The 13,450-nt window shown below is 36.3% G+C and overlaps 1 protein-coding gene across 2 annotated transcripts in view; it reads right to left on the bottom strand.

Moving 5' to 3' along the window:
- Positions 1-218: 218 nt before the first annotated feature.
- LOC138353986 (dnaJ homolog subfamily C member 16-like) overlaps positions 219-13,450 on the bottom strand; it is a 29,275-nt gene continuing 16,043 nt past the window's right edge. The window contains exons 10-17 of one of the 2 annotated variants that reach the window (XM_069307644.1): positions 12,433-12,632; positions 11,842-11,918; positions 10,616-10,711; positions 9,705-9,932; positions 8,510-8,714; positions 4,924-4,971; positions 1,458-1,568; positions 219-640 (exon numbers count right to left, since the gene is read on the bottom strand). In XM_069307644.1, coding sequence (XP_069163745.1) covers positions 500-640; positions 1,458-1,568; positions 4,924-4,971; positions 8,510-8,714; positions 9,705-9,932; positions 10,616-10,711; positions 11,842-11,918; positions 12,433-12,632 — 1,106 coding nt within the window. In that variant the 3' untranslated portion in view covers positions 219-499. The remainder of the gene's footprint in view (positions 641-1,457; positions 1,569-4,923; positions 4,972-8,509; positions 8,715-9,704; positions 9,933-10,615; positions 10,712-11,841; positions 11,919-12,432; positions 12,633-13,450) is intronic. The other variant, XM_069307645.1, reaches the window with a different exon arrangement.

Raw genomic sequence — 13,450 nt, 5'->3', positions numbered from 1 at the left:
GTTCATTGTGTGTCTAATATTATTTATATATATATATATATATATATATATATATATATATATATATATATATATATATATATATATATATATATATATATATATATACTGTATATATATATATATTTTCTGCATATACATCATATAGATATGGCTGGAATGTGTGCTTGCATCATACATGCTGTAATGGGTAATGTTGTAGATACAGTAATGGCTTGTACATTGGAAAGTCTTTTATTATAACAATATCTTTGGCTAATTTATATATGCCAGTGCTATGCTATAAGTGGATTGCTACCAATTTACCGCTTAATTACATTATTATTCGCATTACAAGTAAATTAAAATTTTATTATATGTACAAATAGTACTGTACTAACAAATAAATTTTAAATTCTGGAAAGTATGATACTTATATAACTTTAATTTGATAATTTACAAGGGCAAAATTTGTTACAAATACAAAATAAATAAATAAACCCATTAGATATATTATTCATTATTTCCCAGGCCAGTCAGGCCAGTAGTTGATGTGGTAGCGGAGTGTAGAGCCCTCAAAGAGGCGGTCGAGCCAGTTGCTCAGACCCTCCAGTAGTTGCTCCTCGAACAGTATATTGCTGTAGTAGTTAAGCAGCGGCCTCTGTATATAAAACATTTATTGCTAAAAGTATTATTATTAAGTATAGATCATCCTCAAATTAACCTTTTGATAACTGCAATATACTGTACAGTATTGATGTGTGATTACTTATGTACACCTATGTAGCAAATACATTAACTTGAGTAGTGAGCTTACTAAAAAATAATTAAGAAGACTTGTAAGAAATAGTAGGTCTACATAAGCTATTGTTATAAACAGAATAAATATCCTTAGTTAAAAAAAATATTCCACCAAATGTGCTTAAAATTGTTGACTAGACACACCATTTAAGAGACTCCTCTGCCTTATGGAGTATCATTTTTCCATTTGAACTACACAAACTTAACACATGTAAGCCATGAAATTTGTCATGTGCTAAAATGTAGCAGCAAATAATCTTGCCTAATTATTAAAATTTCCCGTTTTTAAACTGCAACTGTCTGAGGAAGTTAACAATTAGCAAAATAAAGTGCCAAGCTAGTATAGCTGTATTGTACTGTATAACATTATGCTAGTTACAGATGATTAAACAAATTTTAGATAACACTCATGATACCTACACAAACAATAAATACAAGTTTATCAAAATTCTCTCATTCAAGAATAATGTCTGCCCAGTTCACTATCTGTGAACTCTAGCCTATTAATCATCACAAAAATTGTAAGGCCCATATGCTAACCACTGTACCATTAAGCAATGAACAATGTTTAATCACAATGTATACAAGTTTCTTGGTTACAAGAAACAAGTTTAATATAATTTATATTAATGAAATGTTTAGATTGCTAAAATAAAATAAAACTTGCATTAACTCACATCTGAAGCAACTGAATCCTTCCTCTTGTCCCCAACCTCCAGATCTGAGTCTGACTCGGATTCATTGTCACTGAAGCCCATGAAGTCTCCACTGATGCCAGAACGTACAGGCTGCATCATTGTTAACATGAAACAAAATGTTGAAATCCATAAACAATAGAAATTAAGCTGCAAGGCACAAGAGGATTTATTATAGTGTATCACATACAATACTTACAAAAATAGTTCAGCATTTCTAACACCATAGCCAGTACAGGTAAAACTGCAAGATGTTAAACTGTATATTGTTATACTATATATTAGGGATGGGAAATATAGAAGTTGATTACAAATTCTTGAAGCTCTACACATAAAAGTAGAACAACCCACCATAAATATGCAAATAACAGAATTATTCACTCTACCCACCACAAGAGTGAGAGCAAGACCGGAACGTGCAATGTCAACGATGACGTCACTGCCCAAAACGCCATGCCCACTACGGTCACCTGATCTCCAATTATCCTATTACCTGACTTATTTTTTTATGCATTGTAAACTGACCCATCACCTCACCTTACCTCTACTCTCTTTTTTTCCGCTTTCTCCTAACAATTATTTATGTACCTGACCTCCCAGTGAAATAAATCAGATGTTCCCTCATATCTTCTCACTCCTCACTTGAGAATGAACCTTCTAGGTTCGAAACATTGTGTAAATTACAGTAAGTACAGTATAATACATTATGTACAGTTAATTTTTTGTTATTTTAGTCAACCTTGAACAAATATGACATTTGGAGAATTCTTCTTTTAATTAAACCCAGAAGCAAGAGTACTAGTTAGAGGAATAGAAGCCATGAACAAGAAAATAATCAACAGGGAATATGCAGTCATATTCAATGAAACTTGTCAAAATGAAAAACTGCTGCCAGTATAAACCAATACTGTGTGTAATTACCTAAGTGTAGTTACAGGATGAGAGCTACGCTCATGGTGTCCCGTCTCCCTAGCACTCTGTCATATAATGCTTTGAAATTACTGACGGTTTTGGCCTCCACCACCTTCTCACCTAACTTGTTCCAACCATCTACCACTCTGTTTACAAAAGTGAATTTTCTTATATTTCTTCGGCAGCTTTGTTTCGTTAGTTTAAATCTATGACCTCTTGTTCTTGAAGTTCCGGGTCTCAGGAATTCTTCCCTATCAATTTAATTGATTTCTGTTACTATTTTGAATGTAGTGATCATATCGCCTCTTTTTCTTCTATCTTCTAGTTTTTGCATATATAATGCCCCTAACCTTTCCTCGTAGTTCTTGTCCTTCAGTTCTGGGAGCCACTTAGTGGCATGTCGTTGCACCTTTTCCAGTTTGTTGATGTGCTTCTTAAGATATGGGCACCAAACAACCGCTGCATATTCAAGCTCTGGTCTAACAAAAGTCGTGAACAATTTCTTTAGTATTTCTCCATCCATGCATTTAAAAGCAATTCTGAAGTTAGAAAGCGTAGCATAGGCTCCTCGCACAATGTTCTTAATGTGGTCCTCAGGTGACAGTTTTCTATCTAGAACCACCCCTAGATCCCTTTCTTTGTCAGAATTCTTTAAAGATTTCTCACATAATTTATAGGTTATGTGGGGTCTATGTTCTCCAATTCCACATTCCATAACATGGTATTTATTCACATTAAATTCCATTTGCCAAGTGTTGCTCCATATACTTATTTTGTCCAGGTCTTCTTGAAGGGCATGACAATTTTCTAGGTTTCTTATCTTCCCTATTATCTTATCATCATCAGCAAACATGTTCATATAATTCTGTATTCCCACTGGTAGATCGTTTATGTAGACAATGAGCATTACCGGTGCAAGAACTGAACCCTGTGGTACTCCACTCGTGACATTCCTCCAATCCGATACCTTGCCTCTGATTACTGCACTCATTTTTCTGTCAGTTAGGAAATTTTTCATCCATGTTAGAAGCTTACCTGTCACCCCTCCAATATGTTCCAGTCTCCAGAACAACCTGTTATGGGGAACGAGTGCACAGGCATGTTGTCGAAATCTCTTTCAAAGTCTACTGTGCTCACGTTAATATCAGTAATATTGTCAGGGGACTGGATATCATTAATAAGGAAGGTGTCTGGATCTTAAACTTTCATATTGTTTATTGAGGTAGTAAACAGCCTCGTACTGTTCTTTAAGAATTTCGCTAATTTCTTTATCGTTGTCTGTGTATGAACCTTCATTTGTAAGTTTAAGTCCAGCACTCTTGAAGTTTTATGATTTTGATTTCACATGTGATAAATATTTTGGATTTTTCTTTATCTCTTGTCTAGCTTACTGTTCCAATTTTGTTTCTTCAGACTGGTATGATCGCTTCAGTATCTGCTCTACTTCTTCAATCACCTTGTCTAAAGTTGCTATATGGCCATGTTACTGGGCTGCAAGGTGCCACTCATGGTGGATGCATTTGATCTATACAGGAGTCAGTTGGATTACCTGTACATCTTTCCTCCTGTTGGACTGCTTGTGTTAGCCAAGCTGATATGTGCAGGCCAGATCCTCCTCCTCCTGGTTTAATGGTAGCCAGTTCAGCCATGGTTTCTGGCCATACGAGCTCTGTGTTTGAACCTCCTTCCCTTTCAAACATTTATTTTTTCCAGTGGATTGGCATCATGACCTCTCTCAATGAATCAAGGTTCTCTGCCTATCTTTGCTTGCACGTGGAATTTTTAGGCCTGGTGTATAGTCAGGTGTAAGGTGTTCATGTGGCAGACCTTCTATTGTCCCCCACTTATGGCTCTCTTCACATTAGCAATATGAGGGTGTGTAGCACTCTCTGTCTCTTCCTCTCTTTCAGCTACTTTGCCTTTAGTATCTGTTTCTGTGGTGATGTCTTTTCTGTTGTGATTTTTTTTGGATTTCTGCTTAATGCCTAATAGTGTTGCCTTGTCTAGCCTTGGAGAAACCTTTCTCACTGATTTTTCAGGTGGGTGCTGCTTTGTCCCCCTTGTTGAACTTGTCTGTGATGTTCTTGCACCTGTAGACAGCTCGTGCTTTCGTGCTCCTTTTGGGCAATTTTTGTTACTGTATCAAGTGTCTTTTGTTCTACCTTCATTTAGATTTTCACCTTCCGTGGAAGATTCCTTGAAGGCAGTGTTTCTGTTGGCTTTTGTTTTGGGCAGCTTCATGCTGTTCTCAGAATTTCTAGAATAATTTTAAGCATTTCTCTATGCATGTATTTAAGGGCAATTGTGTGTTTGTATGTATATAACCACACATACATATTATACAGCAAATGACTAGAAATTAGTATATCAAAGAATAGCATGCGTTACCATTCAGTCTAGGAACAAACACTTATTTCTTATTAAAAGACAGGCAACATTATGAAATAAAGAAAGCCTCCTCCTGAAATTGATGTTAGCTCTGCTTATGAATCCCAATTTTGAAGAATGCAAATAAAGTATATAGTACAGTACTGACCCTTCGGCGGAGTCCTTCTGTCTCGGGTGCGCCTGGATTTGGAGTGAACTGAAAGGAGCAACGCTTATAGTAATGCAAACACTGGTGAAAAATTTTGATGCACATTAATTGTACACACTTTACAAATAGCCTTCTGTCATGTAAGCTCTTTTAGGACAAATATTTATGGCTAGATATCAAAATGTTCTTAATTTTCTAACATACATTTAAATTTGTTCACCAATTACATTACTGTATAGTGTATGATATAGGAGGGGTTTGTATTTATTCAATACAAGTTTTCTCACCATTTGCAAAATTATAACACAGCAACAAGCTCTTTACTGTTACAGTGCAGTAAAGACTTCATACCAAAGGTACCTTCAAACAACTGACATACTAGCACATAACTTTGTTGGTAGTACACAAGGCACAATAATGTACAAATATTTCCTGGCCATTTCTTGCCTCAATTTGAATCCAAATTCAGCAATTTTGCAAACAAAATATAAAATAATAGATGAATCAACACTGGAAACTTTTGGAAACATTTTGCCATCACATTCCACTATTTTACTGAATGGTGAAATTCTCCTGGTATCATACTAAAAGACTGGCACCACACAATAAAACGTTTGTGTATTTACAACCAAACATCTTTTCCAAACTTTCTCAAGTAAGTAATTACCAAAATAAGACAGCAAGCTGGGAAGACTAAGAACCACAGTCGAGCTTTCCCAACAATTGCTCCCCAAGACAAGATCCAAGTCGTCTCTGGACAGGATCAGCAACAAATTGGGTAGGTCAACATTCCACACTGGTAAACCAAGAAACTTGGAAGATGTTGGCCTAAGGGAAAATTGCTGGGATGTGTTCTCTTAGGTTTGTCTAGTCTCTCTTAGGTTGGAAAGGAAGACTCCACTGCAAAGGAAATGCTTCTCAAGTGTCAATTCACACATTTGTTAGCCAATTCAGCCTTGGTTACCGGCCCTATTCCATAGTTTTCCAATCGGTTTATTTTCCAGCTTGTCCCCTTACTCAAAGGTTCATTTATTGGATTTGTCTAAATACCTTCTGTCTCTCCAGTGTTCTAGATATTCAGAAATTCAAGAGAAGTTATCACCACACATATAGGGAACAGGTGAGTTTCTTCTCATAGCCATAGTGGCCTGGCAAGCTCCACAGCATTGTTTTGCTCTGCTGAAGCTTAAGTATCCTTTTGTCCCTGTTCTCATAACATTCAATTTTGTTTTTGTTAACAGGCAGCTCATGCCTAATATAATAGTTTTGTTTAGGTGTACTTTGACTGGGCTGCTTCTTGCCTTCAATCTTGATCTCCAATTCTCCATTTTTGGGTGTGATGTGATGTTCCTTCATTTATGACCATACCAGTCCCACCATTGGAGTGTGCTTAGTCCTTCAGAAAGGTGTTGGAATTTCTCCTCCTTCCTCGATTTTGAGCCTCTCATTTTTTTTATTAGGATCTTTTCTTCGGAACTTCTTTCCCTTTGCCTTGGGTAATGGATATTTGATTTAGCGAAGTCTTTGCTATTCTTCACTGTCTGGATTTCTTTATTTTGGTCACACATTTGGTTTGTTCCTGGTTTCACAGTCTTCAGTATATTATACTGTGTGTCTTGTGGCTTCTCTATGGCTGTATCTCCTCGATGTTTTAATTCCCTATTCCATCTACCCAACTAACACCACAAATGACTCTCAGATACTGATTTTCTATTGCATTAACATTTAATTATTTATGATCATGCTATATCAGCACCTTGCATCTATACATAAGGGTAGGCACTACCACTCCTTCAGCAACTTGTCCTCTCAACTATTAAGTCACGTTTTTTACATTATTGAAACCAACGTTATAAATGCAACCCATTAAGTAATAGTTCACAAATATTCATGTTTCAATGCATCGTGGTCGATTGGTTAGATGGGTTGCTTGGGTTTGTACATTTCTGGTTAGGCTAAAAGGTTAGGTTTTGAATGGAAAAAATTGCTATTTTAATGGCAAATTCAGAAATGGGCTGCCTTCAGGTAGCACTCTACTCCCATCTAATTCTAACTACAATAGAGTTTTCATTTCAAAATCACTTTTCTGTTCCTGACTCATGCTTAACTCTCAACTTCAGCATAAATTCTTAATTTGTCACATTCTAATTTGGAAGTGGAGGTTGTTTCAGATATACAAGAAATACCTATAGACCACTTGTATCCAGTTTCAAGAGTTCTTCTACTTGCACTGCCCAACTGGAGTCACAATTTTCTGGCAATAACTTGATCAATAAGGCTGTTTTCTTGCAGCAGTCTGCGGGCACACACATCCATCACAACTCTACTGATCTGGCACTTCATGCAAAAACCTGTCCAAGTCCCTCTTGAAAATTTAAACTTTTGTTCCAATGATATGTCTTACATGTCAGAATGAAGATGAAAAGCTGTAGGCCTCCTATACTCATACAGCCGTCTATGAGTCTATGGGTATATACTCTTCAATGGGTATATTTGATATTTTGTATCATATCTTCCCCTATAGTAAGCTACTTTATTGTAAATATTGTATTTGGAACCTGACAATCAAGAATCTTCCATGTATATATTATATGAAATCTCTCTCTCACCTCCACTCCAAGGAGTACATTTTGGATGCTTCGCTAAGATCCCAGTAATTTTAGTGTTTAACGGCCTTGAAAGACAAGTAGAGAGCAGTATTCCATGTAGGATAGGCACAAGCCATTACAGAAGAAGAATGGCCGATGGCTGGATTTGTTTTGCTCACTAAATGTAAAATTATCCAACATTATTATTCCTAGATCCTTTAGAGGTTATTTCAATACTTTTTAGTGATCTGATTATATCTTTTATCTTGTATCCAATTTAAGCTCTTAATTGTTTACATTTCTAAGTTTCTATGCAGATTCAAATTAACCAAAGGTAGAACAAGATCTAACATGAGGTCACCCTACATGAATTAGAAGTGCCAAACAATCAAACTATATTCAGTGAGCCCTTACATAAGTGTTAATATAGCATGACAAACTACCATGCACAGGATGAGTAGAGGGTGCACAATAAAGTGCACAATAAAGTACCACCTACAGGATGAGTAACGATTGCACAATAAACTATCACTCACAAGTAAGGAGTGTACAATAAACTATTGTGCACAGGATATGGAATATACAATAAACTACTCCACACAAGATGAGCATAGGGTGGACAATTACCACTCACAAGGTAAATTTGGAGTGCACAATAAACTACCATTTACAGGATGAGTAAGGGGTGCACAAACTACAACTTGCAAGGTAAGCATGGGGTGCATAATAAACTAGCTGCCATTTATAGCAATAATCAATCATGATCTTCTTATAAATGTTCAATACGTTAGTTTACAAGCAAAGTTTGCTCAACAAATACCTCTAGAAACAAAGCTCATGTTATCCTTCAATTCTATTCCCTATTTAATTGTCTCTAATACAGAAAGTTAAACACTTATCTTGTCTGTATGCTTTATGACTCTTCTGAAGTGATTACTCATTCTACTGACATTTTTTTACCTATACTTCCATCCACTCATTTATCAAGAGAAGCTTACCCCAAACACAGTCTCAGGATGTTTGGCATGGAACAGGCAGTAGTACTTCCGATGTCCATTTAGTGCAATTACAGTGCCAAGGGTGTTCTTAGGGTTGATGTTGAGATCACGAGGTTCAGGAAGCCCAAGGACTAGTATGCGCTTGTACCATTCCATTGCCGATGCTCGCTCAATGTTTAAAAAAGCAAACATCAAGGTTTTGTTTCTGAAAATATTAATATTATCAAATGTATCATTTGGTATCCTCCCTCCAAGAAATAAGATTTTTCAGTTTTTGGCCCTTTCTCTGGTGAACCACTCATCTAGTGATCAATAATTTAAATTGTGTGCACTATTATTATAAAGCACATACCCATGCAATGTTCATCTGTTCTCTCCAGTAAACACCAGACAACAACGCTTTACATCTCTCCTCACACCTACTCTCTCTACCACACTCACTAACTCTGCACTCATCCTGTACACACTCCTACACTCCTAAATTCACTAATTTCCTCACTCACTAAAATAGTTACAAAGCCCAGCATATTTCCTTGGTAAATAATCTCAAATATCGGTGGTGGTCTACGTTAGCAGATACTTTTGCAGGTGTATCTAAACCTCATCCATCACTGTCATCTCACTCCTTTCAAAGCCCAGCCCAAGGAGGAAAAGTCTGAGATGTGTGGCATGCTACTCATACTCCGGGTTGGGATGAACACAACATTTTCTACACACCTATTCCCCACCAACACACTACCACACGATGCCACCTTTTTATTAAATAATAAAGAGTTACTTCATGTATGAGCCTAGCAGCTAATTTGATTGGCCTGCTATCTGGTATGACAAAGTTTAGGAATAAGTAAGTGTTCCACACTATTCACCAGCCACTAATATTAAGCACTATCAAAATTGAAATTCTAGTTACACAGTTACACAATGAGCACAATCAGAAACTATAAAAATGTGATATTAGTAGAACTTTTAATTTAACACATTAGCCACCAATGAAATCTGCTTGCAAAATCTTTCATTAGCACTCGAGAAGCTATAGTAAATGTGGAGTTCATACAATAGTATGACAGCTCAAGGGTTGCAGTTTTCACTGCATTTTTGTTATTTACTGCTGTAATTTGATACTCAAGCAAATATAATGGGCAAATAATAGCCACTAATTAGAATAATTGTATTGAAATATATATTATAACCTTACTTTCTGTATGGCCAACACGCTTTATGGAATTTCGGCATAAGTTTAGCCTTGCTCTCCGAGTCACACAGCATCACAATAGTGCGGCACCCTGGCTTCAACATCCGAACAAGGCCATTGTACGTCTCTCCTCGCAATTCATGTACACGAAGTTGAGGCTGAGGTGTCACTTTTCCATTTTGGTCTATGAATGTGGATTCTGAACTACCCACTCGCTCTTCTTCTAGTTTTCTGAAAACAATATTTTTAAATTATACACTTATGCATCATTTAATTTAGTAGTAGCCTCATTTTTATATGAACATATATGTACTTATCATTCCTAAGTACCACAATACCCTTACAAATGTGCTTAGCATGTTGAGAATAGCACACACTAAGTTTGTTAAACTTAGTACAAGCTACAATAAAAACTATGTAAAAACAGTTCAGTAGAGGCCTAGGTTAGTTTACGTGATTTGGTTAGACTATTCACAGACCTAAATTATGCAAGGTTAGGAGTGCTTAAACTTATGTATAACTAAAATATTACTACAGTTTGTGCATTACCAATATATATATAAATTCCATTAATATAGTGATCTTACCTGTCTTCCCAAAATGCTGAACAGAGTTTGTTTATTGTTTTGACATTACACTACTGTCATTCTCAAAGCTAGAACCCAGAGATTGCAGCTCTGAGAATACAGCTCATCATCCAAAGCTGATGTACAAAAGTAAAATTGGAGGCTGCCTCCACTAACCTGTATGTACAAAACATGTTATCACATGACACTGATTAAAGATTAAAAGGTGCGGCCAAAAAGATAAAGCTCAACCCCAACAATAAGGGAAGTATATGCATGGTATCCACAGTACAAGAGTTAACACAAAGTTCATGTAACCCGCATAGTCTGTAATGCTCTGTAACTTACACTAAATACGACATGACGTAACCTCCAGCAATAATGAACAACACTGTCACCAGGATAGACACAGCAGGAAGTAAATCATCTTGACTTACATTGTCTCTGTGGATAGAGCAAAAATAACTAGCATAAATTAACTATATATATGTGTACAAACAGCATTCAAATAAGTTTGTGTTAAACAGAAGTGTGTACCATCCAGTGCATTGCACATATGCACAGTGTATATCCCACAGATAATATCATGCCCAACTAAGATGTTTAACGTTAAATTGGATTTTCTATTAAATGTAAATTTTTACATTACAGCAGAACCTCGATTCAACGAACCTAGATTTGGTGTTTTCTTTGGTTAGAAAACATACTTTCCATGCTGGATTTACTCACCTGATTTAATGAACAGGAAGCTAAGGATGCATGAATTTGCTTAGTATGATGGGACTGAGTTCACAGATGGAGGCAACATTATAAGAAATATGAGCACCCTTTTATCATTTAACCTTCTATTATAAAGCCCTAACATGTTATTAGGTAAACAACTAGAAATTCCTTTCACTGGTTTCATCTCATATTTACTTTAATATACAGTACTGTACTTCCTTCAGCAATCATAATCAATTAGACTTTTAATAATGTCATAATTTACTATATATTTATGTATACTGTATACTCTATTTACTGTATATGTATATGCTCATTTAAAACTGTTTAATCTACAGCCACCAATTTATTCCTCGACACATAGTGCATATGCAATCACATTCACTAACTTCAATTTCTCAAACTTTTATTTCATGTGCAAGCCCTTTGAACTGCAATACAAGATATTAATTGTCCACTACCACTTTTTATTAACAGGCATACTCTTCCTCTACTCCTCTCATTTTCATTCATATTTTTATAAACTTTAATTCATTTTTCATCAGACTTTCCATCATTAAAACTTTCACCACCGCCAGCATTTTCCGTCCCTCAATTATTCCTCAAACACACCACATAACTACACGAGTTTTTCTTTGTTTTTTCATGGTGTCTGGGCAGACAAGGGCCTCAGATCCAAAGCCATTTGTTTACTTTAGTTGGAAAACAGATCTCCAGCCCACTCTACTCACCACTAGTGCAGGGGACATATGTCTGATTGCATGACATATGGGTCGCCAGCGGAGTCACCACATCTCTACTAGCCTACTCTAGCCCACATCTCTACTATGCAAGTCAAATAATTCACATACCTCAGATAATCTTGCACAGAGACAAGTTTGTTGATGATTCTCCAAACAATGCCTTGGGCATGTTCATCAAACAACTCCTGAAAATCAAAATTGTGCATGTCAATGAATTTATTCAAAACTAGATCCCTAATAATCATGACATAGACATTCAGCTTTAATAATTATTTACTATTTTTCAATTTGATAATGATAACCTAAAACTGTATTCCCTAATACAAAAATTATGATAAAAGGACTGCATGTTTATAGCAAATATACATTTGAAATACCGAGATACACGAATGGCATCTGCAGTAAATAAATGTATATACTGTATGTTAAATATGCCAAATGCATTAAATGATAAGGATTGCAGTACAGTGTTAATCTTGAGTATGTACATTTATGACATATTCACACTGAGAACTGCCCACTTTCTAATGGGTGACCATACCGAGAATCTTCCAGCGACATTTGAAATGCACTCATGTGTCTGAACAGCCACCCTTTAATGCCAATGAATAATTAGTTTAAGCAAAAGACTTGATTATCTTTTAGTTTAAAACTGCCATGACAGAGACACAGCTGTGTTGTTACACAGTATACACAAACCTGGACAACAGTTTCAAATGGCATAGCCTGATTGGAATGGAGGAGTCTCTGAACAGCTGCTTTGAGTGCTTCACGAGAGCTGTTGTGCTTGTCTGGCTCCACTTGCCACCCTTCCTCTAACCACTCATATTTCAGGTGGTTCTGGTCCTTACGCCACAGGATTACTATGTGATGATTGGTCTCAACAGGTGAGCCTGAACCTGTACAATAAAAACAAAATCCTTACATTACAAAAAGCACATATTTTCATGTTTGAATAAACAATATCATAATTCTATGTACACTGGGTGATGAGAACTGCAGCAGAAAAATTAATGTGTAGAATGTGATATACAAGTCAATGATAGACTGATAAACAAGACAAAAAATCAAATGTAAAATGTAATGAACCACACTTTTTTACTGACCCACACTAGGTGAGTACACACACACACACAAAGCTCCATGAGCTATGGTACTGGGGCTGGCAAGTCTCTGGAATAACACTAGGCCTCTGAAACCCATTCAAGCCTACCAAGTGCCAGACCGAGAATATTGCTCTTTTCCAAAAAGAGGAGAGCTTGGGGATCAGAGATCAATCCAGAATCGAGAAAACCCCAGAACAAAGTAAAAGCACGTCCAAACAATCAACTGCTTGAATAAAATTAGCAGCCCTGAGTAAAGCAAGGTGTAATGTTGAACACTATAGTTAACGGGTGACAAGATCTCTGCAGCTTCATTCAGCAACCATGGTAATATTTGGTCTAATCCTACAGATTTTTCTACACCTAGTTCCTCCAGTTGTCTTTTTAACATCTTCTACATTAAGTTCAAATGTCTGGTGGTGTTTCTGGTTGTCTGTTGTCACCCCTACTTGGATACCAATCTGGTTCTGCATTGAAGACCTGGAACCTTTTGATGGGTTCTTCACACACACTTCTTTATTATTCTCCAAAAGTATTTATCTGTTCCCATTGTCTGATAACATGGTTTCATATTATTGTTTCCTCTGTATATGGCTGTGGAACAGCTAAGGCTG

The sequence above is a fragment of the Procambarus clarkii genome, chromosome 60 (genome assembly GCF_040958095.1).
Source record: "Procambarus clarkii isolate CNS0578487 chromosome 60, FALCON_Pclarkii_2.0, whole genome shotgun sequence".
Classification (NCBI taxonomy): Eukaryota; Metazoa; Arthropoda; class Malacostraca; order Decapoda; family Cambaridae; genus Procambarus; species Procambarus clarkii.
Note: the sequence above shows the minus strand (reverse complement) of the source record. Positions and strands in the feature narration are given on the sequence as shown.